The sequence below is a fragment of the Musca vetustissima genome, unplaced genomic scaffold, assembly GCF_032173495.1.
Source record: "Musca vetustissima isolate MV318-11 ecotype Yass unplaced genomic scaffold, APGP_CSIRO_Mvet_v1 utg36161, whole genome shotgun sequence".
Classification (NCBI taxonomy): Eukaryota; Metazoa; Arthropoda; class Insecta; order Diptera; family Muscidae; genus Musca; species Musca vetustissima.
In genome coordinates this window covers 5,127-32,522 of record NW_026886916.1, presented here as the reverse complement: position 1 = coordinate 32,522, position 27,396 = coordinate 5,127, and the positions used below count along the sequence as shown (strand labels likewise).

The 27,396-nt window shown below is 34.9% G+C and overlaps 1 protein-coding gene across 1 annotated transcript in view; it reads right to left on the bottom strand.

The window, feature by feature from the left end:
- The window catches only part of LOC133334387 (toll-like receptor 2), a 47,175-nt gene extending 22,399 nt beyond the window's left edge, over positions 1–24,776 (bottom strand). The window contains exons 1-7 of the mRNA XM_061542684.1: positions 24,659–24,776; positions 24,430–24,557; positions 16,872–17,015; positions 16,639–16,743; positions 16,391–16,517; positions 13,936–14,132; positions 7,368–7,523 (exon numbers count right to left, since the gene is read on the bottom strand). Coding sequence (XP_061398668.1) covers positions 7,368–7,523; positions 13,936–14,132; positions 16,391–16,517; positions 16,639–16,743; positions 16,872–17,015; positions 24,430–24,557; positions 24,659–24,776 — 975 coding nt within the window. The remainder of the gene's footprint in view (positions 1–7,367; positions 7,524–13,935; positions 14,133–16,390; positions 16,518–16,638; positions 16,744–16,871; positions 17,016–24,429; positions 24,558–24,658) is intronic.
- Between the last annotated feature and the right edge of the window lie 2,620 nt (positions 24,777–27,396).

The following is a 27,396-nucleotide window of genomic DNA, read 5'->3' as shown; positions in this document are numbered from 1 at the left end:
GTTTTCTTGTTGTCCAAAAGTACAATAGCAAAATGAAATACTTAAAGAACAACAATGGTATTGCGTTTAACATTGTTTTCCGCAACAACACACGTTGTTAATCGTTTATTTGACCCAAGAGAAGTTTATTTTCAGTATTGTAGCATTCGGTGCCAATGAACTGATATTCATAGACCACTACACTGTCTGGTGGATGGCAAGTCATTTCAAATTTCACAATTTTCTTTAGAATCTCTCACAAAAAAGTTTTCACAATTTTTAAAATTAGGAACGTGTTGCAGAACTAATTTAGTATGGATGACTTAGACTTTAATAAAGTCATATATACAGTTAATGTAGAATATTTGCTTAATTTTCAAACATTTGCAATTCTTTAAAATAAAATTTTGTCTTTTTTTCAAAAATCCAATCTCTTTTGGAAACCTTGTCACCGACTTATTTAGTTCTTCAAGGTCCAGCAGAACAATATTTTGCACACAATTGTATTTGTTTTGGAATAAAAGTCTTTGTGTATTTGTGGCTTGTACTCTGCTACGTTTAAGTATTTGTCGACAGTTTTACAAATAATGTTGACAATTGCTTAAGTCTTTGTCATTGTGTGTTTGTGTGTGTCGTTGTGACAATACATTGTGTAGTTGTGCCATGTGACAAGCTTTGTATTCTTGGCCATTGAAAAAGAACACTGGCGATAACATTTCAAACAGTGTAGACTAACAAACATATTGAAGAAGAACACAAAATCAATTTCGCAAAAGACATTGAGATTTTAGTTATTTTCGTGTTGAAATTTTATTTAATCATGCTCTGCAAAATGTCTATGTTCAACAAATCCCTTTAAATCAATGATAAGTTTAGTGATTAGGAATTAAAAGCAAAATGCACCAGATAATTCCAGGACCGAGGAGCTGCACTTTCCATCCATTATACAGGCTTGGTTAAAATATATGGGTAAGCTAAGTTTCGAATTTTGCTGAAAAATAAGTTGATAACATAACCCAATTCGGTTGGGAAGTCTGTCCAAAAACCCCAAAGTAGTGAGTATTGGAGAGTACCGTTATATGGGGGCTATCCTGAAACTTGGGTCAATATTAATAATTTGTCAATATATAATGATTTGACGGATATGTGTTATTCAAGTAGAACCAAAAATATCAAATTTCATACCGTTATATCGAGGCTACACCAAAACGTGGATCGATGTGCATCTTAAATATTGCAATATCTATTGCGATTTCAACAAACGAACATGCCTAAATCGACATAGAATTTTATTCTGATCAATAGAGATGGGCAGTGGGTAAATACCCAAAGGGTAAATACCCGGTAAATTGGGTAAATACCCGGTAAATTGGGTAAATACCCATTTGTGGGTATTTATTTGGGTATTTACTATATTGAATCGGTAATACAACATCTTGCACACTATTTCCGGGTTTCTGTTATCAAATCGATTTAGAATGGATAGTTTTACGATACTTTAAAGACGTGGGTAAATACTTGGGTAAATACCCGAGTTTTTACCCAAAAATTGGGTATAAACTCATTAACTGCCGAACCACTTGACATAGGCGGCCAAAACTTTGCACACATGTTTCTAATGTCAAAGCAAATATAGAAATCTAACATGGGGTCCCTGGGTCCAAGTTTTGATATAGCCCCCATATAACCATATCTCCCGATTTAAGGTATTTTTTGTTTATTAGACACATTTTACAACCAAATTGGCTGTAATTTGGCACAGAGTGCTATTTTTGGGTACAAAATGTCCATGCCAAATTTTATGTATGTAGGTCCACGTTTACTGGTAGCCCCCATACAAAGGTACCCCTATTTTGAGTATTTACCCAAAAATTGGGTATAAACTCATTAACTGCCGAACCACTTGACATAGGCGGCCAAAATTTGGCTCAGATGGTTTTTATATCAATATAAATATTGAAATCCAAAATGGGGCCCCTGGGTCCAAGTTTTGATATAGCCCCCATATAACCGTACCTACCGATTTAAGGTACTTTTACGATCAAATTGGTTGTAATTTGGCATAGTGAGATTTTTTTTGCACAAAATATTCATGCAAAATGTGGTTTTTGACACACATGGTTTAAAATCAATATTATTTCCTGTATGGGAAAAGGGGTCTTCAAAACACACGTCAAATAGTTCGGCTGTAAAAGAGTTTATAAATATATATAAATACCCAAAATCAGGACCGCTATATAGGACAGAAAAAGTTGACCAGAGCAAACAATTGGTACTCATAGAGAACTCTCTAAGCCAAATTCCAGCCAATCAAATTGGCTAATAGATAAAAATGTACTAAAATCAGGAGATACGGTTATATGGGGGCTATATCAAAACTTGGACCCAGGGACCCCATGTCAGATTTCTATATTTGCTTTGACATTAGAAACATGTGTGCAAAGTTTTGGCCGCCTATGCCAAGTGGTTCGGCAGTTAATGAGTTTATACCCAATTTTTGGGTAAATACTCAAAATAGGGGTACCTTTGTATGGGGGCTACCAGTAAACGTGGACCTACATACATAAAATTTGGCATGGACATTTTGTACCCAAAAAGAGCACTCTGTGCCAAATTACAGCCAATTTGGTTGTAAAATGTGTCTAATAAACAAAAAATACCTTAAATCGGGAGATATGGTTATATGGGGGCTATATCAAAACTTGGACCCAGGGACCCCATGTTAGATTTCTATATTTGCTTTGACATTAGAAACATGTGTGCAAAGTTTTGGCCGCCTATGTCAAGTGGTTCGGCAGTTAATGAGTTTATACCCAATTTTTGGGTAAAAACTCGGGTATTTACCCAAGTATTTACCCACGTCTTTAAAGTATCGTAAAACTATCCAATCTAAATCGATTTGATAACAGAAATCTGGAAATAGGGTGTAAGATGTTGTATTACAGAGTCAATATAGTAAATACCCAAATAAATACCCGCAAATGGGTATTTACCCGGTATTTACCCACCCCTTGGGTATTTACCCGGTAAATACCCGGTAAATACCATCTCTACTGATCAAGAATATATATACTTTGTGGGGTAAATATATCGAGGTGTTGCAAACGGAATGACAAATTTAATATACACTTCACCTTATGGCGGAGGATAAAAATTACAATAGAGGGATGCGCTAGTATTTTATCTAGCCGAAAATGTGGACCACTAAATATTATTTTTGGTAGGCAAATTTTATAAATACCAAGTTACAGACATTTCAGTTGAAAACCTTGCTCAAAACCACCAAAATGCAGTACCAATTGGGGACTATGCCAACACATGGACCGATATAGCACATTATCGAACTTGATCTGCCAGCAGACAAAATAAATGACGTGTATGGTGTAATGAAATCTGCAGACGTATCCGATTCTTTTAAAATATCAACAACTAATGCGAAATTTATTAGAGTTCCTAAGAATCCGCCAAAAATTTCAGAATATTTATAGATAAAACCAGTAAGGAAAGTAGTAAAGTCGGACGGGGCCGACTATATGATACCCTTCACCACTATGGGTATATTAAACAGGACTATTAACATGAAATATATATGGGAGCTATATAGACCGATTTTCTCGAAACTTGGCTCCCATATATAGGCTCAATTCAGTACGTTATGCCAAATTTCGTGCAAATCGAAAGATATATAGGGACTTTGGGGCACCATTTACATGAAATCGGACGAAACTATATATTGGAGCTATATCTAAATCAGGACCGATTTTCACGAAACTTGGCAGACATCACTCTAGGCTTAATTCAGTACGATATGCCTAATTTCGTGCAAATCGAAAGATATATAGGGACTTTGGGGCACCATTTACTGAAATCGGAGGAAACTACATATGGCAGGCAGCAACGTACACAGGATTTCATTTCGGGGAAGGCCCGGTAGTACAAAATGAAAAAATTCGCTGTTGCAAACATAAATTTACTGTGAAAAAAATTCATTTTGGGGGGTGGGCCCGGGCCCCAGGGCTCCCCCCTGCGTACGTCCCTGATGGCAGGTATATATAAATCTGAACCGATTTTCTTAAAACTTGGCAGACATCACTCTAGACTCAATTCAGTACGTTATGCCAAATTTCGTGGAAATCGAAAGATATATAGGGACTTTGGTGCACCATTTACATGAAATCGGACGAAACTATATATGGGAGCTATATCTAAATCTGAACCGATTTTCACGAAACTTGGCAGACATAATTCTAGGCTCAATTCAGTACGTTATGCCAAAATTGGTGCAAATCGAAAGATATATAGGGACTTTTGATGCACCATTTACATGAAATCGGACGAAACTATATATGGGAGCTATATCTAAATCTGGACCGATTTTCACGAAACTTGGCAGACATCATTCTAGACCTAAATGATTAGGCTGTACCAAATTTCGTGCAAATCGAAAGATATATGTGGACTTTGGTGCACCATTTACATGAAATCGGACGAAACTATATATGGGAGCTATATCTAAATCTGGACCGATTTTCATGAAACTTGGCAGACATCATTCTAGACGTAAATGATTAGGCTGTCCCAAATTTCGTGCAAATCGAAAGATATATAGGGACCGTTTACATTAAATCGGTTAAATATATATATGGGAGCTATATCTAAATCTGAACCGATTTTTCCCAATTTCAATAGGGTTCGTCCTTAGGCCGAATAAGTGACCTATGCCAAATTTCATCCAATTCGGATCATAAATGCGACCTGTACTTTGTTTACAATTTAACATGGACAGACAGACGGACAGACGGACGGACGGACGGACGGACATGCATAAATCGACTTAAAAAGTGATTCTATGCATATTCTCAAAAGGAACCATGTGTCTATCTCGTTTCCTTTTGCCTGTTACAAACATATGCACAAACACATAATACCCTGTACGCAGTGTAGTGAAGGGTATAAAAATCACGACTTGTATTAATTAGGTTTAAGAAAATAATAACGAACCAGTGAGTGGATCAGTATAGTCGGACGAGGCCGCCCATATAATAATCTACACGAAAATTTTACTTTGTGTGGTTCTATATTCGGAGCTTGGGCAATATTTTGCGATATTTGCACCCTCTTGACCGACTAGAGGTCAAAAACAAAGCTATAATACCCTGACCACATAGTTGTGTAGGGTATAAATAGTACTTATATTCCAGTACAGATTCCCTTCACCGTTGTTGTGTTGTGATGTTGATTTGTGGCCTTAAGATATACTCGAAAAAATACTCAAAATTAAGTTTTCGGTCCAATTCATCACATAGGCGTTGTCTTTGACCATACCTTGATCCTTGTCGAAAATTTCAAAGCAATCAGGGCTATATTTTCGCCCATAGTATGGTAATGGGTTATTAAATAATATATGTATACGTAAGCACCTGTAAATATTTAAGTGTAAATCCCATTTCCGAGTACATACGACACTATAATTGGTATCAATGAAGAGGTCAACCACCGCTTCTTGGATATACTATCAACTTCTCGGGTCTATGTCCTTCAGGTTTAAATATATACGCATTAGAATACAATTTTTTCATTTTTCACACTAAAGTCAGAGGCCATTTGACCCGCTAAATATTAACCGACCTTTATCACGACAGTCATGCTTATTCTTACGCCCGATCCCCTTCTCCCTGCGACCAGAAAATCAGACACAAATTAAGTATTTGGTCCATTTCATCCTCCAAATATTAACCGATCTTTACCAAAAAAATAGGGGTCCTCATTGGGCAGACAGACGGACGGACACCCATGTCGACTCAGCTAGTCGAGATATGACGATCTGTATACATAAAGGTGGGTTTAGGACCAATATTTCGCGGTGTAGGGTATAAAAAGGGGGTTATATGGGGACTACCCTTAAAAGGGGGGAATATAAATAATTTTTGGTAGGAAGATTTGTTACCATATACGACTACAAAATACCCAATTACAGCGAATTCAGTTTAAAACCGCTGAAGACCCCAAAATACCGGAATTTGGGGGGTACCCTTATAGGGGGGCTACCCCCCGAATAAATGGACCCATATTTATAATTTTTAGTGGGGAATAAAAACTCAAAGTACAAAATTACAGCCAATTCGGTCGAAAAATACGGACAAAACCCCGCAATGGAGACATTTGGTATCCAATAAGAACCCAATTTACAAAATTTCAGGAATTCGATTGAAAAACCCACAAAATAACGAAAATTGAGAGAGACCCTTATATGGGTTGTTATGCCTAAACGTGGACCGATATAGCCCATCTTCGAACTAGACCTGCCTGCAGGTCTACCGAAGGGCTGCAGGTCTACCCAAGGGCTCGAGATAGAAAAAAAACATATTTTTTACGATGATATTCCTCATTCGATTTGGCTGCAAATATGTCAATTTCAAGCTGAATAACCTGCAATAGCCACATAAAAGATATAAAGAATTGTCTTTATAAAATTTAGATATACCAGCAAAAATTCAGATTTTTCTTTTAAGGTTCTTAATATACCTCCCAAGGGGTTTCGTCTCCATAAGGAACTTTCCACCCCTTAAATTATTAATGCACTGTGCAATAAGCAATTTCTTGATTTCGTTCTATAAATATTGTAGGTGTTAATGTGTAAAATACGACCAAATCTATTTTACCCATTAGATCTTTACTTTATATCACATTTCCATAATAAATCGCTATTAAGTTCACATTTCCTTGATTTTTACACCATCGAAATAACAATAACCCAAAAAAAAAAAATGTGTAAAACAAACAAAAAAATTAAATTTGTTTTTTTATATGACTTTGAAAATATATAATTTGCATATTATGGCCTGGATGCGATTTATGACCATAACATGCTTCGTTCGTTCATTTTTGTTTTTGGTCTTTGCGGCACATTTACAATTTATAATATAAAATAAAATAAAAAGGAAACGAACGAAAAATAAGTGACTTTAATGGCTGCAAAATATCCGATGGTGTCTTGCAGCAAATGTTGGAAAATATCGGTTAAGTTGTGACTGAGGAGAAGAAGAAGAACGACAACAACAAAAAAGCTGTTTGCACATATCTCAAGTATTTTATGATTGCATTTTATTGTTTTCTCTGTCTCTCGTCTTGCCAGTCGGCCTTATGTTCGAATATTTTGTATCTGTGGTGAACACGCACAGCCTCCAAGTGTGGCCTTGTGGGTGTTGTGTGTTGGTTCATAAAGTTGGGAATTGTTTATGTGCATCATCCCCACCAAACCATGATTTACCCTGACTTTATGATTATTCGTGTGGCTCGTTGTTGTGCGTTTGGTGGTAGTGGTTACCATGGGGAATTATTGTGTATGCATGCTCATGGCATTGTGTGGCGACTGGCCATTAACTTACCTCTAGCTCCTGGCAGGGCTCAATGACTTGCAAGGACATAACATCCAAATGATTACCGGATATATTCAAATAACGTAAATGTTTAAATGGATTTAACAAACCAACCGGCAATATATTCATATCGGCAATCGAAAGATGTGTCAGGTGCGGCAATAGCTGTAAACAGAAATAAAAAAATAAATAAAGACAACAATGAGTAAAAAGCAAAAAAAGAGAAAAACAGAATTGGTATTGGTAAATATCCTTAAATAAAATAATAAAATAAATATGTACAGTATGTGAAAATATTTTTGTAATGGATGATATCGTTTTGTATGGTTTTATGCAGCTCCTTGCTTCCTTGCATGGCATACAAATCTTGAAAAGATTTAAAAAAATAAAATAAAATGTTAACAGGATTTTATTTTCCCCCATTGCTAAGAGGATGATGATGTTGTTTTCTGTGTTTTCTGTGTGTTTAACTCCATATGGGATTTGTAAAAAGTTTATTGTTAACCTTTCTCACCGTATTGTATAAAAATGTTTTTTTATGTTTTACCAAAAAAGGTATCTTGCTCCCTTCCCCCCATCCCATTTAACATGGGAAAACATATTTAGCTTTCAATTTGCCAAAAAACGGTTTGAAAATATATTGAGTGATATTTTATTATTAAACACACACAAAATGTTCTCGTAAAGACTTTTGTGGTTTTTCTTATCATTGGGCATACATAAATATTTATTTAATTTGCTGGTATTCCAACTGAGATTAGGTTAGGGATTTTATTTGGAAAAAAAGTTAACCAAATATTTTATTGTCATGTGCTTATTAAAATTTAGTTTGATTTGAGGATCATTGGTTTGTGGAATTCGTGGTTGGAATTTTAATTTCTTTTTTATAAGAGATATCAAAGTCTCTATTGAAATAAAGGATTCGTACGTCTATATTCCGCTGTTATAATAGATTTTGTGTGAAATTTTAGTCGACAACAAAGTTGGAAGTTCCAAAAAATATTTCCAATGTAAATGACTTTGGTTAGAGAAGAAGAGCTAAATTATGAGTTATAGCGTGATCAATTCAAGACTTTTTTATTTTTCCCCAAACCGGGTTCAAAACCCCTTAAATCCACATATCCACATCATGTGTTGCAAGACCGACATAAATCAAATAAATCTATTTTGCAAAAAATGTGTTTATAGTTTTCAATTGACTCATATGCATATGGATTTTTGACACAACATAGCGGAGAATTCTGCATTATTAAAACAAAAATCGCGATTATGCCGATCATGCAGCAAATGAGCGACATGTTTTTAAGGGGACCCCCCCCCCCAATTCTCGGGGTCAAAATTTTTGTTGACCTAATTCAATCTACACTAATTCACGAATGTCCCTGCAAAATTTCAAGTTAAAATCTCAAGAACTCTTGAAGATGACGGCTAAAGGGCTTCTCAAACTTTAAACGCGTTTTTCTCTAAACATTTTTTGCGAATGGCGGGCACGATAACTCAAAAACTAATAACCCAATCGATTTCAAATTTTTACACGTTTCTCTGTGAGTGTAAAGCTATCGTATGAACTAGGATAAAGCCAATCTTGGTTTTTGGTAAAAAATCGGCGATTTTCCAAAAATATTTTTTCAAAGGTCCACCATTTTGTTAATTTTAGAGCGAGGTCAATAATCCTAGTTCATGCGAGAGCCAGACATGTACTCTTTCTAACACCGTTGGAATTTTCGGATTCCGATATTCCAGTGAGGAGTTATCATGCCCGCCATCAAAAATAAGGACTTTTCTTTGATAACAAAAAACAACAACAAAATTTTTTTGTAAATTATTTTTCTTCCTTTTTAAATCTTCAAATATGTATGTGCAAAGTTACAAACCATAACAAGCATTGGTATTCATTTACCAGCGCATTTAAAATCTTAAAAATAAAAAATCGTGAAGGGGGGGGGGGGGGTGTACCCTTAAATGTCATACAAATTCTATTTTTATGGGGAATTATAGTGTTTGTCTGAAATATTTACCCTAAAAACAGCACGATATAGCGGTACGGGCCAAAAAATAATCGTGTCAGAAATTAGGTACTGTAGCAGAAGAAATTAAAACTTTGGTAGTTAAGTCTCGGCCAAATTATTTGTACCGTCCACACAGAGGAGCCAAAATACAGCCCTACATATTTGTCTGAGGACTATTTCAATACCAAAGCCAAATTTCAGCTACTGCGAAATATCTGAAGGGGACATTTATAGGGGAACTTTGAGAAACAAAATTGCGAAATTACATAAACTTAGATTGCAAAATGCACAACGATGGCCACCTATGCTCAATTTGGTACTTTGTGAAAAATTTCGTGAAAGTCGAACATTATACGATTTATTTGGTACTTTGTGCGTTTGGCTAACCATTTGGACAAATATTTGACGACCAAATATGAAAGCTATATTTAACAATAAACCGGGTCTTAATTCGGAAAGCTAATCAAAATTTCTTCACTCGGTCAAGCTTTGGGAAATTGGTGCATCATTTAAATAAAAACGGTAAAAAATATATATGGAAGCTAAGTTAGTACAATTAAAACCAGTGAGCGAAGCAGTATAGTCGGACGGAGCCGACCATGTGATACCCTACACAACCTCCACGAAAATCTAATTTTCTGCGGTTCTATATTCGGAGCCTGGGCAATATTTCGCGATATTTGCACCCTCTTGACCGACTAGAGGCCAACAAATATTACTAATATTTAGTACAGTACTTCTAATTACTTGTCCAGATTCCCTTCACCGTGGGTTGAAATGTTCGGCTTTCAACAGCGGCCTATAGATCGACTCGAAAAAACCAAAAAAAGTTTTCGATCCATTCATCCTAAAATTATTATCTGATCCTCACCGAAAACTATAGGCGTTGTCCTTGACCATAACTGGAACCTCATAAAACATTTAAAAGCGATCCGAGCTATATTTCCGCCATCTAGTGTGGTAATGGGTTACTAAATAATAACTGAATACGTAAGCACCTGTAAATATTTAAGTGTAACTCACACACCCGAGTACATACGGCAATAAAATTGGTATCAATTTAAAGGTCAACCACTCCTCTTGGATATACTATCAACTTATCGGCTCTATCTCCTTCAGGGGAAAATATATACGCTATAGAATACAAATTTTGTCATTTTTCACACAAAAGTCAGGGCCCATTTGACCCGCTAAATATTGACCGTCCATTATGGTCAGATAAACATTGGGAGTTTGGTGTAACATTTACAGCAAATCGGACGAAATTATGTATGAGAGGTATATCAAAATCTGAACCGATTTTTTATACCCTTCACCACACTGTGGTACTGGGTATTATGTCTTTGTGCATATGTTTGTAACAGGCAAACATAATCGAGATAGACCCATGGTTCCTTTTGAGAATATGCATTGAATCACTTTCTGAGTCGATTTATGCATGTCCGTCTGTCTGTCCATGTTAAATTGTAAACAAAGTACAGGTCGCATTTATAATCCGAATTGGATAAAATTTGGCACAGGTCACTTATTCGGCCCAAGGACGAACCCTATTGAAATTGGGAAAAATCGGTTCAGATTTAGATATAGCTCCCATATATATTTTCGTCTGATTTCATGTAAATGGTGTGCTAAAGTCTCTATATATCTTTCGATTTGCACGAAATTTAGCATAGCGTACTGAATTAAGTCCAGAATGATGTGTGCAAAGTTTCCTGAAAATCGGTTCAGATTTAGATATAGTTTTATATATGTTTTTGTCCGATATAATGCAAATGGTGTACCAAAGTCCCTATAAATCTTTCGATTTGCACGAAATTTGGCATAGCGTACTGAATGATGTGTGCAAAGTTTCGTGAAAATCGGTTCAGATTTAGATATAGCTCCCATATGTATCTTCTTCTGATTTTAGGTAACTAGTCCACTAAAGTCCCTGGAAATCTTTTGATTTGCATAAATTTTGGCATAGCGTACTGAATTAAGTCTAGAATGATGTTGCTATGCTTCGTGAAAAGGCCATAGCTAGGCCAATTGACACAACGTACTGAAATAATATACATAAGTCTCTGGCAAGTTTCCCTGAAATCGGTTCAGATATAGAAATATAACAAAAACCCGACGTCTGTTACGACATAAATGTAAAATATACCCAAAGTGGTGAAAGGTATCATATAGACGGCCCAGTCCGACTTTACTGCTTTCCTTACTGGTTCCAATTTTTATACGGTACGTCATTCGGCCTAAAAATCGAGCTGTGCCAAATTTAATTTCATTCGAACCATAAATGCTAACTGCACTTTATTTAAAATTTATCGTGCATAAATCGACACAGAAAGTGATTCTATGCATATTCTCAAATGGAACCAAGGGTCTCGTTTTCTTTTGTTTGTTACTATAATATGCACAAAGACATTATATCCATCGGGATAATTTATATATATATATATATATATATATTGGAACTATGTCTACATCTCGACCGAGTTCGACAAATCTTAATAAAAATCATTCTACGTTCAATTTGGTGGGCTGTGGAAAATTCAATCGGAAATGCCAAATTAGGTCACTTTGAGACATAAACCTTCTCTATATAATGTACATAGTTCGAGTTCATCTTCTGGCTATTTTCTACAAACATATTTTTCGAATATAAGGAATAAGAAATTACAGGAAAAATGTGTCTAAAACTTTAAAAAATACTGAAAATTTAGGGGGACCCTTATATAAAGGGGCTATGTCATTTACGTTTCATTTTCAATAATACTGCCAGCAAATAAATTATAGGCCACAATTATGGATCAAAAAGATTTCCTTTTCCACGATACAGACCACAGTTATGGACCAATCTGCACGAAGAATGACTCCTATTGTTTTTGGTAAAGACCGGTTAATATTTAGGTTATGAAATGAACCAAAATTTTCGGTGATGATCAGATAATAATTTTGGGATGAAGTGCACCGAAAACTTAATTTTTGTGTTTTTTTCGAGACGATCACATTTAAAAGCCGAACAACACAACACAACCCACTGTGAAGGGAATCTGGACAATCATATTAGTAATATTTGTTGGTCTCTAGTCGGTCAAGAGGGTGCAAATATCGTGGAATATTGCCCAAGCTCAGAATATAGAACCAAAGAAAGTTAAATTTTCGTGGAAGGAAGGATATCATATTGTCGGCCCCGTCCGACTACACCTAAGTCTGTTTTTACACGGTAGATTGGTTCCAGAAGAAGCCGTGTAAAAAAGACATTGATCTTACAGATAAAGGGAATTCCCCTAAATTAGTGCTATTCACATTTGCTTTGACCAGTAAAAATTGTTTGTACGCGCTAAAGGGGAATTCACTTAAATCTTTAAGCTAGTGTTCGAAAACTATCGATACTATCGATGGTTTCAGACTTTTTTCTTTCATAAACACTTTTTTGTAATATGAACATACTTCGCAAAAATTAAATTTGACAAAAAAATTAAGTACATAAAATTTCAAATCGTGCTAAATGAAATAAAATCGTCTTAAAAATTATAAATATTCAATTTTCAAAAAGTGTACAAAAAGACCGTGTAAAAAACAGACTTAGATGTATATTGCTTCACTCACAATTATTTGTACAGAGATTTTCTACCTGCAAAATTCCAAAATATAAAATTAGAGTTAGTTGAAAGACGTTTCAAACTCACCAAAACATGGAAATTTTGGAGATTCCGTTTTTTGGAGGTTACCCTAAAAAGTGCACCAAAATTTATATTTTTATGACGAAGACTTGCTACCCAATGAAAGCCCAAGATACAAAATTGCATTAAATGCGGTTGAAAGTGCCCTTAATGTTTCACAACATTATTTATCTTTTATATATAGAAGCCTACTAAAGTTCTGTTCATTTACCTCCAACATCCTTGAAATCCTACCGAACTTTTATTTTGGACATAACGCAATTTGTATTTGCTTTCATCCTTAAATTAATTCTCCAAGTTCTTGGTCAGACCATTATATCTATGAAACTCCCATTGAATCTTTTTTTCACATCCAAACTTTATATCAAATCTATTTTTCCTGTGACAACTTCAAGCTGTTAGCAATCATCGTTTTGAAATTTAATATAATTTCCTTCTTCCCACAGAGAAAAAAAACCCATTTGATAACCTCAAATCATATGCAAGTGTTGTCAACATTTAAATGACCACAGACGCAAAAAAATCCGACATCTCATATTTCTTGGTTTCTAAGGATATTCGCCCTGATTTTTACTGGACAATTGTTGTTGTTGTTCGAAAATGGTTCTTCTAATTTCTTTATTCCGGTGACATTAGATTTTTATATCGGATTTCTGGTATTTCAACAACTGTCTCTACGATGAGTTGATTTGTTTTTTTTTTCGTTTTCTCTCCCCCAATGGAAGGAAGGACAATGGATAAAAGGTTTTCATGGTGATTTTTCTTATTGTGTTTAAGTGTGTGTGTGGTTAGTATGTGTGAGTGTGATTGTCTGCCATGTTACTTAGTAGTGTGGTGATGGCGATGATGTTATTTTTTGTTGGTTTTTTGGCTCTTAACTTTTCATGTTTTACTTACATCAAATGTCTCTCGTATTTCATTGAGATTCATGTGCACGTTGCCACTTATATTCAGAGTTTGCAAATGGCTGAGACGCCTCACTGACTGCGGTTCTAAACGCACCAATTTGTTATACGACAAATCCAGAAAAGTCAAATTAGTCAAACTTAGAAATGAATCGCTGGGAACTTTGGCCAAACGATTGTAGGACAAATCTGTAAATGAAGAGAGAGAGAGCAACAACAACAATAAGAATACGTTTGAAATGGTATGTAAAGAAGAGAAAAGAGGGTTAACATAAGAAAAAGATTTTTGTAAATTTGAAAGATTTGTTAAAAGTGGCCGGAGTAATGGAACACAGGCACAGTGCTTTAAAAACTATTTAAGTAAACAAAATTTAAAAGGATAAACGTGAATTTTTTAACAATACTTTGTCAAGGACTGTTATTAAGCGTGGATTTTTTTAAATAATTTTTAAAGGACTATAACTAAGCGTGGTTTTTTAAAAATATTTTTTTTTTAAAGCGTGGAATTTTTTAAAAATATTTTTTAATAGACTATCAATAAGCGTGGATTTTTATACCCTTCACCACACTGTGGTACAGTGTATTATGTCTTTGTGCATATGTTTGTAACAGGCAAAAGGAAACGAGATAGACACATGGTTCCTTTTGAGAATATGCATAGAATCACTTTCTGAGTCGATTTATGCATGTCCGTCCGTCCGTCTGTAGATGTTAAATTGTAAACAAAATATAGGTCGCATTAATGATCCGATTTAGATGAAATTTGGCACAAGTCACTTATTTGGTCGAAGGACGAACCCTATTTAAATTGGAAATAATCGGTTCAGATTTAGATATAGCTCCCATATATAGTTTCGTCCGATTTAAGGTAAATGGGGCACCAAAGTCCCTCTATATCTTTCGATATGCACGAAACTTGGCACAGAGTACTGAATTAGGTGCAGAATGGTGTGTGCCAAGTTTCGAGAAAATCGGATCAGATTTAGATATAGCTCCCATATATATTTTCGTCCGATTTAAGGTAAATGGGGCACCAAAGTCCCTCTATATCTTTCGATATGCACGAAACTTGGCACAGAGTACTGAATTAGGTGCAGAATGATGTGTGCTAAGTTTCGTGAAAATCGGGTTAGATTTAGATATAGCTGCCATATATAGTTTCGTCCGATTTAAGGTAAATGGTGTGCCAAAGTCCCTATATATCATCTGATTTGCACGAAATTTGGCATTGCGAACTGGATTAAATCTAGAATGATGTGTGTAAAATTTCTTGCAAATCGGTTCAGATTTAGATATAGCTCCCATATATAGTTTCGCACGATTTTAGGCAAATGGTGCACCAAAGTCCCTGAAAATCATTCGATTTGCACGAAATTTGGCATAGAGTACTGAATTAGGTGCAGAATGATGTGTGCCACGTTTCGAGAAAATCGGTTCAGATTTAGATATAGCTCCCATATATAGTTTCGTCCGATTTAAGGTTAATGGTGCGCCAAAGTCCATATATATAATTCGATTTGCATGAAATTTGGCATAGAGTACTGAATTAGGTCCAGAATGATATGTACCAAGTTCCGAGAAAATCGGTTCAGATTTAGATATAGCTCCCATATATAGTTTCGTCCGATTTTATGTAAATGGTGTACTAAATTCCCTATATATCCTACGATTTCCACGAAATTTGGCATATCGTGATGATTTAGGTCTAGAATGATGTATGTTTACTTTCGTGAAAATCGGTCGAGATTTAGATATAGCCCCCATGTATATTTTTGTCCGATTTAATGTAAAATGTGACATCCGATTTTACACAAAATTGACACTAATTTTGCACAAAGTACTGGAGTTAGAATAACCTTGAAGTTGGATATCAATGCTTCACCAAGGTGGGTCCAATCGGCACAAAATTTTGCACTACGTACTGAAGTTACTATAACATATTGTGTGGCAAGTTTAGTTGAAATCGGTTAAGATTTAAATTGATTTACATAATTTTGTCCCTGGTCCTTCAAAAATTTGACGTCTGTTAGGATTCAATCGTTGAATATACCCAACATGGTGAAGGGTATCATATAGTCGGCCCCGTCCGACTTTACTACTTTCCTTACTGGTTTAAACCTATTTTTAAGGACCAACAATATTTATTATTATTTATTTATGACCTACTGTGCCTTGTTCAAAAATTTTGCCACAAACCAAAATTTTCGAAAAACTCCAAAATGGCAAACCAAAACCCAACCGAATATTCACATACAACAAAAATTATTTAAAAACTTCTAACGAAATCCTTAAAAATAATTTCTTATGCGAAAACTTTGTGTCAACACAAAATTTGTTCTCTATTCTTAGAGACTTAGTTTGGTTTGGTCTTCAACGAAAAATTGGCCGTTGGGTTTTTCACATTATGGTTTGTCAGTGTTTGAATTCCCCGTCAAAGGAAAACTTACCCAAATGTTGAAGATTTTTCTGTGAACGGAATAGTTCATCGACAACCACAGACAATTGATTACCGTCCAATTGAAGTTTCCTTAAATGTTTGATGTCACGAAATTCATCCTTGTCAAGAAATTTAAACTGTAAGCCACAAAAAGGAGAAAAAATAGAATTAAAAAAATGGCAAATTTTGTACATTATCGGGAAAATATTTCAAATCTAATATTTTAGTCATTTCATTTTATTTTTTTACATTTCATACCTCATTTCTTCCCAAATCGAGTTCAGTCAATTGTGGTAATAAATTGTATAGCTGTGGATTGATTTTCTTCAATTGACAGTTGCGGCATTTGAATACTTTCAGTTGCTGTTCAATAAAAAAAAGAAGAAGAATTTTTGTACAAGAAGAATGAGAAAAAATATTACATTGTCATTATTTGGAATGCTGAAGAATTTCGTTTTCATTTTTTTTTATTATTGGTAAGGAAAACTTACAGGCACATCGCGAAAGACATCTGGTGGCAGCTCTTGCAACGGATTACCACTCAAATCCAGATATTTCAATTTGCTTAACATGAAAAATATGCGTTGCACCAATTCCCCAATTGAATTATCAGCCAAATTGAGGCGTCGTAACTCCTGAAAAGATGCAAAGATGATGGAGAAGTGTAAGAAATTCGGTGAAAAAAAAAGATTACAAAAATGTTGGCATGAAAAAAAAACTTAATCTAAAAATATTTATAGAAGAAATTTCAATGAGAGTGGATTAAAAAAAATATATATTTTTTAAAGAAATATCAATAAACACAGAAATATTTATTTTCCCAAGGACAATCACTAAGCGTAAAATTTTTGTAAAATATTGATGAACTATCCGTAAGCGATTATTTCGTAATACAATAAAATACATTTTTCAAGGGCTTACAATTGGCGTGGATTTTTAAAATATGTTTTCCAAGGATTATAAATATGCGTGGATGTTTAAAATAATTTTTTTCAAAGATTTTAAATAGTCGTAAATTTTTTTAAAATATTTTTTTAAGGACTATAAATAGGCGTGGATTTTTAACACATTTTTTTCAAGGACAATAAATTGGCGTAGATTTTTTCAAATATATATTTATACCCTACACAACTATGTTGTCAGGGTATTATAGCTTTATGCAGCCCCAAAAGTTTGTAACGCCGTGATATATTAGTCCTGGACCCACCTTTAAGTATACCGATCGTCATATCTCGAATAGCTGAGTCGATCTAGACATGTGTGTCCGTCCGTCCGTCTGTCCATTATAATTTGTAAACACGATACAGGCCACAGTTATGGACCAATCTTCAGGAAATTTTGCATGTAGGATGGGTTCTGGCCAATGAAGACCCGTATTATTTTCGATAAAGATCGGTTAATATTTAGGGAATGAAATATACCAAATACTTAATTTTTGTCGATTTTTCTGGTCGCTCTAGAGGCCGCAATTATGGCCCAAACATCGCGAATTTTTACTTGGAGAAGGGGATCGGGCCAAAGAATAAGCGTGCCTATTTTGATAAAGATCGGTCGATATTTAGCGGGTCCAATGGAACGCAGACTTTTGTGTGAAAAATGACAAAATTTGTATTCTCTAGCGTATATATGTACTCCTGAAGGACATAGACCAGAGAAGGTGATAGTATATACAAGAGGAGTGGTTGGCTCTTAAAGTGATACCAGTTGTATTGTCGTATGTACTCGGAGTTACACGTAAATGTTTACAGGTCCTTACGTATTCAGATATTATTTAATAAACCATTACCACACTAGAGGGCGGAAATTAGCGCTGATCGCTTTGAAATTTTTCATGAGGTTCCGGTTATGGTCGAGGACAACGCCTATAATTTTCGGTGATGATCAGATAATAATTTTGGAATGAAGTGGACCAAAATGAAGTGGACCATATTGGTTTTGTATGTTTTGTTTTTCTGGTCAATGTATAGTCCACAATTATAAGCCGAACATCACAACACAACCTTCGGTGAAAGTAATATGGACAAATAGGTAGAAGAGGTGCTGTTGGCCTTCTATCGGGAAGGAGGGTGCAGCTAACACGAACTATTGCCCAGGCTCGGAATAAAACTTCGCAGAAAATTAGAGTTCTGTGGTAGTTGTATGGTCGGCCACGTCCGACTATACTGCTCCGCTCACTTGTTTTAAATATGTGTGGAGTTTTTTAAATATTTATTTCAAGGTCTATAAATAGGCGAGGTTTTCTTTTAAATATTTCAAGGACTATCAACCGGCGTGGATTTTTATACTTATTCTTTGTGAATATGTTTGTAACATGCAAAAGGAAACGAGATACATGGTTTCCTTTAAGAATATGCATGTCCGTCCGTCTGTCTGTCCATGTTAAATTGTAAACAGAGTACAGGTCGCATTTATGATTCGAATTTGATAAAATTTGGCACAGCTCATTCCTCGCTTCATTTCCAGCGCATAATGGCCACCAACATCTCATGATACTAATCCGTTGGACTATTGTGTATGGAGTATTTTGGAAAGCAAGGTTGGCACCTTGCACCTTGGCACCTACCGCAGAGCAAAAATCCGGCAGCGTTTGATGGTTTCAAAGGTGACCAATTTGAAGAAATCACAATTATTCTAAAATTTGACGCTATCTCCGACATTTTGGCTTTCATTAAATAAAATTAAAAAAGTGGAAAAATTATGGCGCTTGGCTTTGTTGCAGTTTTTTTTATCTCACCCTTTATATTTTTCGATTTGAACAAAATTTGGCACAACGTATTAAATGAAGCCTAGAACAATGTGTGCAAAGTTCCGTGAAAATCACTTCAGATATATTTTCGTCCGATTTAGGGTAAATGGTGCACCAAAGTCTCTAAATATGATTCGATTTGCACGAGATTTGGCATAGCGTACTGAACTAAGCCTAGAATGACGTGTGCTATGTTTCGTGAAAATCGATTCAGATTTAAATATAGCTCCCATGTACATTTTCGTGTGCTAAGTTTCGTGAAAATCGATTCAGATTTAGATATAGCTCGCATATTTATTTTCGTCCGATTTTAGGTAGCGCACCAAAGTCCCTATATATCCTTGGATTTGCACTAAATTTGGCAAAACGTACTCAATTAAGTATATAATGATGTGTGCTGAGTTTCGTGAAAATCGGTTCAGTTTTAGATATAGCTCCTTTATATATAGTTTCGTCCGACTTAATGTAAATGGTTCACCAAAGACCCTATATGCTCTTCGATTTGCACGAAATTTGGAATAGCGTATTGAATTGAGTCTAGAATGATGTGTGCTAAGTTTCATGTAGATCCGTTCAGATTTAGGTATAGCTCCCATATATATTTCCGTCCGATTTTACATAAATGGTGCAAAAAATTCCCAATGTTTGTCCGATTAACTGAACAAATTTTTAACAACGCATGCAATTGAGACATGAATGGCGTTATTGGGTTTTGTTGAAATTTGTGTAGATGCAACCATAGCATGGCTGTCTGATTGAAATTAAAGTTTTAACAGTGCGGCGTGCCGAATGGCGTATATCAATTTTGCTACAAATCGTTTTCCATAAATTTGTCCCATGAAATTAAATTTATCATATCTTGCAGAAAGACATGAGTATGTTCCTTCGAAGGAACGTTGACATACAAATGTAAGGATACCTATGTAGAATATACCCAAATTGGTGAAGGGTAGCGTATAGTCGGCCCAGTCCGACTTCACTTCTTACTTACTGGTTTTAAAATGGACTATCATTAAGCTTTGATTTTTTATCATTTATTCAAGGGCTATCATTAAACCTTGATTTTAAAATACATGTTATTGAAGGACTAATTTAGCTAAAAAAATAATTTCAAAAAAATCTAAGCTTAATAGATTTTTTTGAAATTATTTTTTTAGCTAAATTATTGCATAGTTTATTTACACACATGTATACCTTAATTACACAAAATCCACTCCTCACTTTGGAAAATTCACAGTAAAGTAAAATTTCTTGTCTGTAAGGACAAGATTTTCATATCCCATCTACATAGTTGTTGCTTTTCTACCAAACACTTAATTGTTAAATTGTAAAGTTTTTACGAAAAGAACACACAAAATAGTTTAAACTTCTACTTATGTACTTTAATTGGGTCATACATTTACCCAGAAAAAATGAGAAATAAACACACAAACAAATAAAGACAGAACATCAACAACTTTCTTTGGTTGGCGTTTTTTTCCCTAGGATTCCTGGTGCAAAGTGCACAACATAATCTGAACATTTTACCCAGAAGCTTTACTCATAAATAACACAGTGCGAAAACGAGAGAAGAATTGAAAAAATGCCCTTAATATACTTGAAAGTTTTCCACACACACACACACGCATGTACACACACACACCAACACTCAACCAACCAAAAAACTTTTTTTGTAAGGATTAAAATTTGTTTTCTGCATTCTTTGCCACCACCACCAAAAAAAGAACGAAAACATTGAAGAACATACTTGCCGAGTGTGCGACAATGTTATGAAGATAAACGAGAATGATTTAATATTGTCAGTAAATTGAAAAAATCCCTTAGCAGTTGCATTAAATCTCATTTTCAGAAAACAATATCAAGATATTAAGGATTTTTTTATCTCGTCCTTATTTTGTACCGCACTGAATTATTTCTTTGTATACTTCAGCAACAGCCAAAGCTGTCATGCAGGGAAGTGAGGACTTACATATTTTTGGTTATTTTGTTTGTGAAAAGGTCCTTTGGTAAAATGCAAGGACATGTATGCATACTGAAAATTGCAGGATACATGAATGGAATTTGTTGAGGTGGCGTGAAATGATCTTATTAGTAAAAGAATGCAGCTGATATCATGTTGTGTGGTATGTTGTCGCAGCTGTTATATTTTTTTGTTCTTCTTCTTCTTCTGATTGCAATTTATTCATTATTTGCAGATAACGATAGTCCTTTTATCCAATGCAAATTTGGTATAAAAACGTTGTGCATGACATTGGTGTTCATAACTTCAGAAGTGGAAATTTTGATAAACGTTAAGAAAAAATGTTGAGGAGAATTTTTGATGGCATAGGATAGACCCATTTTTCAAAGGCAATTGCTTAGATCGGTTAATGTTAAGGGGATGGGATGGACCAATTATTTTATTTTTATCACTTGGCGCTCAGAGGCCACAATGAAGAACTGAAAAATTTACATGGGGAAGAGGATCTGTCCTAAGAATAAACGTGACTGTTTTGACGGAGACCGGCAATATTGAAAACCAGTAAGGAAAGCAGGGTATATTTATGACGTCGCATTTTTTAAAATGAAATTGGATCCATAAACATGTCATTCTGCAACCGATATAAATTTTTCATTGTTAAAAATATTTTCAGGAAAAACACACATCATTCTAGACCTAATTCATTACGCTGTGCCAAATTTCATGCAAATCGGAAGATATATAGGGACTTTGGTGAACCATTTATATTAAATCGGACGAAAGTATATATGAGAACTGTATCTAAATCTGAACGGATTTTCAGGAAACTTAACACACATCATTCTATACCTACTTCCTTACGCTGTGCCAAGTCGAAAGATATGTAGGGACTTTGGTGCACTATTTACATTAAATCGGACAAAAATATGTATGGGAGATATATCTAAATCTGAACAGATTTTTACGAAACTTAGCACACATAATACTAGACTCAATTCAGTATACTCTGTAAAATTTAGTACAAATCGAGAGATATATGGGGACTTTGGTCCACCATTTACCTTAAATCGGACGAAAATACATATGAGAGCTATATCTAAATCAGAACCGATTTTCACGAAACTTATCACAGATGATTCTAGGCTTAATTTAGTGCGTTGTGCCAAATTGCATGTCTATGTTCCCTCTTACTCCAACCTACCCTAGCTTTAATTTCATTCGAGCAGATTTAGAGCCGTCTGCGTAACATGGGGAAAATTTATGGAAAACGATTTATAGCAAAATTGATACATGCTATTCGGTACGCCACGTTGTTAAACTCACCACTCATCACTCTAGACTCAACTCAATACGCTATGCCAAATTCCATGCAAATCAAAGGATATAAAGGGACTTTGGTGCACTAGTTACCTAAAATCGGACGAAAATATATATGGGAGCTAAATCTAAATCTGAACCGATTTTCACAAAATTTAACAAACATCGTTCTAGATTTAATTCAGTACGCTATGCCAAATTTCGTGCAAATCGAAAGATATATAGGGACTTTGGTACACCATTTACCTTAAATCGGACGAAAATATATATGGGAGCTATATCCAAATCTGAACCGATTTTTATGAAACTTGGCACACATCATTCTATACCTACTTCCTTACGCTGTGCCAAATTTCGTGCAAATCGGAAGATATATAGGGACTTTGGTGCACCATTTACCTTAAATCGGACGAAAATACATATGAGAGCTATATCTAAATCTGAATCGATTTTCAGAAAACTTAACACACATCATTCTATACCTTATTCCTTACGCTGCGCCAAATTTCGTGCAAATCGAAAGATATATAGGGACTTTGGTGAACCATTTATATTAAATCGGACGAAAGTATATATGGAAGCTGTATCTAAATCTGAACGGATTTTCAGGAAAATTATCACACATTATTCTGGATCAAATTCTGTATCCTATGCCAAATTTCGTTCAAATCGGAAGATATATAAGGAATTTCGCACACGGCCATTCTTGTCTCAGTTTGATACGTTGTGCAAAAGTTTGTGACAATCGGACAGACTTTAGGAGTTTAATGTACCATTTACATTAAATCGGACGGATATATATATGTGGGAGCTATATCTAAATCTGATCCGATTTTCACGAAAATTTGCACACATTATTCTGGACCTAATTAAGTATCCTATGCAAAATTCGGAAGATATATGGGGACTTGCACCATTTACATTAAATCGGACAAAAATATGTATGTGAGCTATATCTATATCTGAACCGATTTTTACGAAACTTAGCACACATAATTCTAGACTCAATTCAGTATGCTGTGTAAAATTTAGTACAAATCTAGAGATATATAGGGACTTTGGTGCACCATTTACCTTAAATCGGACGAAAATACATATGAGAGCTATATCTAAATCTGAGCCGATTTTCACGAAACTTAGCACACATGATTCTAGGCTTAGTTCAGTACGCTGTGCCAAATTTCGAGCAAATCGAAAGATATATAAGGACTTTGGTGCATGAAATACCTAAAATCGGACGAAAATACATATAGGAGATATATCAAAATCTGAACCGATTTTCCCAATGTCATTAGGGTTCGTCCTTGGGCGCCAAATAAATGAGCTGTGCCAAATTTCTTCCAATTCGAATCATAAATGCGATCTGTACTTTGTTTACAATTTAACATGGACAGACAGACAGACAGAAAGGCGCAGGGACATGCATAAATCGATTATAAAGAGAATCTATGTATATTCTCGAAAGTAGCGATGTGTCTATCTCGTTTTCTTTTGCCTGTTACAAACATAGGCACAAAGACATAATACCCTGTGGAGGGTATAAAGACAAAATTTGCATTCTAAGGTGTTCATATTTACTCCTGAAGGATGTACATCGGAAGAGTTGGCAGTATATCCAAGAGTGTTAACAAATCTGCTTGTTCTGGCGTAAATGTTTGCCCTGAATAAACAAATTTCGGAATATGTGACACATAAAAAGGAGAGTCTTTTGACCTTTAATCGGTCAAGAGGGTGCAAATATCCCGAAATATTGCACAGGTTCGGAATGTAGATCTGCACAATGTTAGAAATCCGTGACAGTAGTGTAGGCCATTAATGGTCGGCACCGTACTACTATAAAGTTGACTCGATTGATATTTTCATATTCTCTGCATTAAAAATATACATCATAAATATGTATTCAAGCTATTGAATATGGTCCAGACGCCATGAGGCAATGGGACATTTCGCCCACCTAGCTAAGGATCAGTGTACCAATGTAAATAATAAAATTTTCTTTATTTTATGTTTTTTCATTTCTACTTACCGTTAAATTACAAAATACCGAACTTGCCATTGTGATGATTTTATTTTTCGATAAATCCAATTCCAGTAAGTTATTTTGTCCACGAAAATGGCTCTGATGTACCAATGATATGTTATTCCGGGAGAAATCTGCATTTCCAGCATGTTGTCATTATTTTATTTTTTTTTCGACAATTCAAATGAGAAGAGTGGTAATCATGACAACAACAATAACGACGACAATGACGTACGCATTATATCAACGGCAGGCATAACCGCAGCAACCATAAAGATGATGAGGCGTTGATGATGACGACAATGTTGGTGGTATTTTAAATAACGTCCAACGTTCAGGATACCATTGGCCATGATGATGATAATAACAATATTATTGTTTTTGTTGTTGTCGTTCAAGAAGAAAATGAGCCGCAGTTAACAACACAACATTGACGGTTTTGTTTTTTTGTAATTATTTTAATGCAGAATAGCAATAACACAGCAAACGCAGATTCATTTTCGGTTTCCACAACAAGACACCAATACAAATGTACATTTATAAATAGCCACATATGCATACGTGCCATTGTCACATGTGTACGTAGATTGTCATTTTACCAGATCCATAACCATATTTATGTCCACCATTGGATGATGTGTTGCATGAAAGTATTGCAGGGGGAGAGAAGAAGGAAAAGAAAAAACAGAATGTGTTAATATTCATTAGCATAAAAATAACTTAAAGAAGAAGGAATTTAAAAAAAGTGTTTATTTTACTTTATGATATACGAAAAATATTCAATAGCAATGTTGAATGGTTCATGTTAGAATTCTGTGGATTTGAACAAATTAGAGAATACAATTTTTATAATATAATTGCACCATTTCATTTCTATCGACATGTAAAATTGCCATGGTGAGTATGAGTGTTGTCAGTATTAATACGTCCCAACGAACCCACTACAAAACTAAATATTTCAACCAAGCCTCGTATAATGTTGGAAGATGGGAATTATCTTTCCCTTATGATGCCCCCAACAAAAAAATTTCATATTTAGAATATTCGGTTAGTTTAAAACTTTGCACATCTTACTCTTTTTACCGAAAATGAGAAAATTGTTTAATCCAATATCAATCGAAAGGAAGATGGGATTTTATACGACATATATAAATTTCGAGGATTTTTTTTTGCCAAATTTGTACATATTCTTATCTGCAGATATTTTAGACGGAAACCTGTATGATGCTGAATATAAAAACTATTGTCCTACGCCGGTCGGGGTCTTTAATATTGCTTTGAAAAATTTATGTTCCAAACATACCAAAAAGAAAACCTTTTTACATTTTTTATTTTAAAATAAATTTTTATTCGCCAGGAATCCGATAAGCCAAATTATTACCACTTTGATGAAAAATTCGGCTAAAAACATAATAATACTGCAATTTGGAGCAGCAAATTTTTACCAAAACAATCCCACCGCTCTTTTCGATATGTTCTAAAATTACCACTGTGCCATAGTGTGTATGAGTGTTGTCAACACTTATACGTCCATATGTGTGTGCATATTTTATGTGTGTTTTTATACCCTCCACCATGGTATGGAGGGTATATTAATGTTGTCATTCCGTTTGTAACTAATCGAAATATTCATTTCCGACCTTATAAAGTATATATATTCGTGATTAGGGTAAAATTCTAAGAAGATCTAGCCATGTCCGTCCGTCGGTCTGTTATAATCACGCTATCTTCTGAAGGAATTGAGATAGGGTTCTGAAATTTTGCATAGGGACTATCCGAAAAAAATTTACCTATTTTCATAATTTTTTATGGAGTGATTTGGTACCTATTAACAACTCAAAATACTAAACTACAGCTAATTCGGTGGAAAAATACGATAAAAACCCCAAAATACTGAAAATTAGGATGTACCGTTATATGGGGCTATCAGAAAAAGTGGACCTATATATACAGTTTTTTTGTGGAGGCATTTAGTATCCAATAGGAACCCAATGTACCAAAATTCAGCGAATTCGGTTGAAAAACGCGATCGAGAACCGCAAAATACCGATAATTGGGGGCTACCGTTATATGGGAGCTATGCCTAAACGTGGACCGATATATCCCATCTTCGAACTTGACCTCCCCACCGAAAATTATTAATATTTGCCCCCTTTTTGGGGTAGTCCCCATATAACCTCCTTTCTTATATTACAATAGTTATCTAATTTGTTCCGCCTTTAGGGTTTGGTTCTAAGACTATGTTGTAATCATTTCATCAGTGGAGGATATCAAGATAAAACATAAGGTTCGATAATGAATTATATGTGAACTATAACCCGCATTTAGACCTAGTCCCTATGTGGGAGGTACCAGAAGGAGTGGACCGATATTCCCCATCTTCGAACTTGAGCTAGGTTTGGAAGAAATAATAAGATGGGCAAAGTTTGGACGAAATCAAATTTTTCTAAAACAAATTTGGTCCAAAGAAACATAGGGCCTAGAACCAATATTTCGATGAGGCACATTTTCACAGTGTCAAAGTGTATACACCCTCATTAGCCATAAGGCTGAAGGTTTAATTATCCATTAAAAATTTCTGAAATTTGTATTATGGTTTACATAATCGAATTGTAGGAATGTCGGTATAGGTCCACTTTTTGGTATTTTCCCCCATATTTTCATTTCAAGTACCTGTCAGTATATCTATGGAAGAGGGTATCCAAAGTTCGGCCCGGCCGAACATAAAGCTTTTTCGCTTGATTTACTATAATATTACAGCTATTGATTTAATTTATTCGGTTATAGAGAGAATTTGGTGGTGAGTGCTTTTTCCATTAATACCAACTTTCTAAAATCTACTGATGTGAGGAATTTTGGTGATTTTTCCGAAAAAAAGAAATAACAATTTTATTTTAGGTATACGCATTGATATTTATATTTTAATGAAACATATGGCAGTTACGATTTTTTGTGAAGATTATATCAATAATT